At 37.1% G+C, this 2,500-nt stretch overlaps 1 protein-coding gene across 1 annotated transcript; it reads left to right on the top strand.

Annotated features, from left to right (window-relative positions):
- The first annotated feature begins 1,074 nt into the window (after positions 1-1,074).
- On the top strand, positions 1,075-2,028 carry LOC137652954 (glucose-6-phosphate 1-dehydrogenase-like). Its single transcript, XM_068386348.1, has one exon. The coding sequence runs from the start codon at positions 1,090-1,092 to the stop codon at positions 2,026-2,028; it is 939 nt and encodes a 312-aa protein (XP_068242449.1). The 5' UTR covers positions 1,075-1,089.
- Positions 2,029-2,500: the final 472 nt, after the last annotated feature.

Consider the following 2,500-nt stretch of genomic DNA (forward strand, 5'->3'; position numbering starts at 1 on the left):
AAATTTTAACATTTGCTAAAGAATTGTCTTCGTTATGTTCTTCATTTTACAAATTATATAAATTATATATATAAACTATAAAAAACAAATAGGCCTACCATAACCCTCAAAAGGAAATATTGTAGCCTAACCATTTCTATTTTCAAAACAATCCTCTTTTATTTATTTCATCCTTCAATTCACGGAATAAAATTTTCTCTGTTTCCGTCTAAATTGGTAATGTATATCTATATAATAAATAAAATGAGATTTAATAAAAGATATTGAACGAACACATTAATGCTGAAAATTTCGAACGCAATGAGAAATTCCTGTTTTCTACATGATTCCGTATCCGTAAATTAGTTATACAGTATATGTACTTATATTTAATTAAAACATATATGTAAAGTGTGCGTGGGTGCATAAGTTGTATTAATAGACCTATATGTTTGTGGAGTGGCTATTATTCATCCATGATTCTGCAGTTAATGAGAGATAACGTATTTTTGTTATCGTTTAACTCCTTGAAACCACCTCCTTTCGATTTGGGTAAACGGCTTGATGTTAAAACTTAAAAGTGAGCTAATCTACGTTAAATCACGTGGTATCAATATTTCTACCTATTGCAAAAACAAACCGGGGGAATTTGCAGTCCATGGTGTTGAATCGGATTCGTAAATGATTTTTTAAAGACAGTATTTCATTAAGAAATTGTAGATGTCGGGAAAGACGGCATCACACAACGTTGCGCTTCAAGACATTTTGATTCTTGTTAAATATCCCTGGGAACACAAACCCGCAGCACAGCATATTACATAACACCATTGTGTATGAGACATTCACCGGAATCGTGAGATTTAGGAAGAGAGCGAAATCCGTGAGATTTAGAGTACAAAAGACGTTGGAATTCTTGCCAGTTGTTGCTAGATGACTTTTATAACACGCATTACGTAATTATGAATACTTCGGAAAATTGGTCTTGGCTAGATTCAAATTTATGAATATTTATATGAATATTATGAATAATTCAATAGGTGAAATAACGTGAATTTTTAAAGTAAAAAACATAAGAGTTAATTTCTACCTGGCAATATTCGCACAGCTGACATGGGTGAGTTCTCAACACAACCTAAACAACCTAGTATTCGATGTCAGAAGTTCCTTAGCAAAGCTGGTGTCAAGAATCAACTACTCCAGAAAACTTCCGCAAAGCTGGGTAATACCTGTTTAGTGTGCGGTGTTGTGACAGGAGACCAAGGAAGTCTTGTAAGTGTCGGCACTCGAGATTCAAGCGGCACGATGCCTAGGCCACCTTTAGTATCCAAGAGCGACTCGGCGGGAGCAGAGGAAATGTTGTCCTTAATCCGTCAAAGTCTTAAGTCATGCAGGACTCCCGGCGAGACCAACTTCGAAGCATCGACCCCTCACATATTTGTCGTCATGGGTGCTTCGGGTGACCTGGCTAAAAAGAAGATTTACCCTACGTTGTGGTGGTTATACAGAGACAGACTTCTCCCCGAGAATACGATTTTTGTAGGATATGCACGCTCCGGACTAACAGTGAATCAGATCCGGGAGAAATGTAATCCTTACATGAAAGTTAAAGACGACGAGCAGGACCGTCACCTGCAGTTCTGGTCTGTCAATCACTATGTTAAAGGTTCCTACGACACTCGTCGGGATTTTGAACTGCTCGACCAGGAGATGGTTAAGGTTGGCACTGAGAAGGCCAATCGCATCTTCTATCTGGCCCTTCCTCCCTCCGTGTTCGACACAGTAACGTCCAACATCAAGGGGTGTTGCATGGCAAAGCAAGGCTGGACACGTGTTATCATCGAAAAGCCCTTCGGCAGGGATTCCGAATCGTCTGCCAAATTGTCCAACCATCTAGCGGGGCTTTTCAAAGAAGAAGAGATGTACCGAATTGACCACTACCTTGGGAAGGAAATGGTGCAGAATTTGATGTCGCTAAGGTATGAAAATGTTATTGTTTTAAAGCCTGGTGACTTGTGTTTATTGTTTTCTTGGAAGAAAAGGAGTGAATAATTAGGTATTGCCGTGTAGTTATAAGAAAAGTTGGAATTTGATTTCTTTTTTTAAATATTTATGCTAAGATTATTACATAATGTAGTTATTGAAATGTGCATTTAGTGTCATTTGGGCCTATAAGTCTATAGTTTTATGAGGGTTGCGTCCTTCTTGTAAAATAGGTACTTCAAGTTTTTAATTAATGTTTTCTTCCGATATGAAACTTATTCCTAGACTAAAAGCTTTCATTAATTATACTGCAAATGTAATGTAAGATATTCTGCCATACATTATATATACAGTACAATTATGTATGGTTATGCTATGACACAACTACAAAATTGGTATTTGGCTCGATGGTTTATTTTGCCTGCTGTACAAAAAGGTGGATTTTTTTTGGTGCCTCCTATGACTATTGACGCAAAGGGCCTCTATTAGATTTAGCCAGTCTCTTTTATGGTATTCTTTTAAATCTTTACTTCTCCATTCA

This window comes from Palaemon carinicauda, chromosome 14, assembly GCF_036898095.1.
Source record: "Palaemon carinicauda isolate YSFRI2023 chromosome 14, ASM3689809v2, whole genome shotgun sequence".
Taxonomy (NCBI): Eukaryota; Metazoa; Arthropoda; class Malacostraca; order Decapoda; family Palaemonidae; genus Palaemon; species Palaemon carinicauda.

Excerpts from the sequence above, each read along its gene's own strand:
- LOC137652954 (XM_068386348.1), top strand. The coding sequence starts at position 1,090 with ATGGGTGAGTTCTCAACACAACCTAAACAACCTAGTATTCGATGTCAG.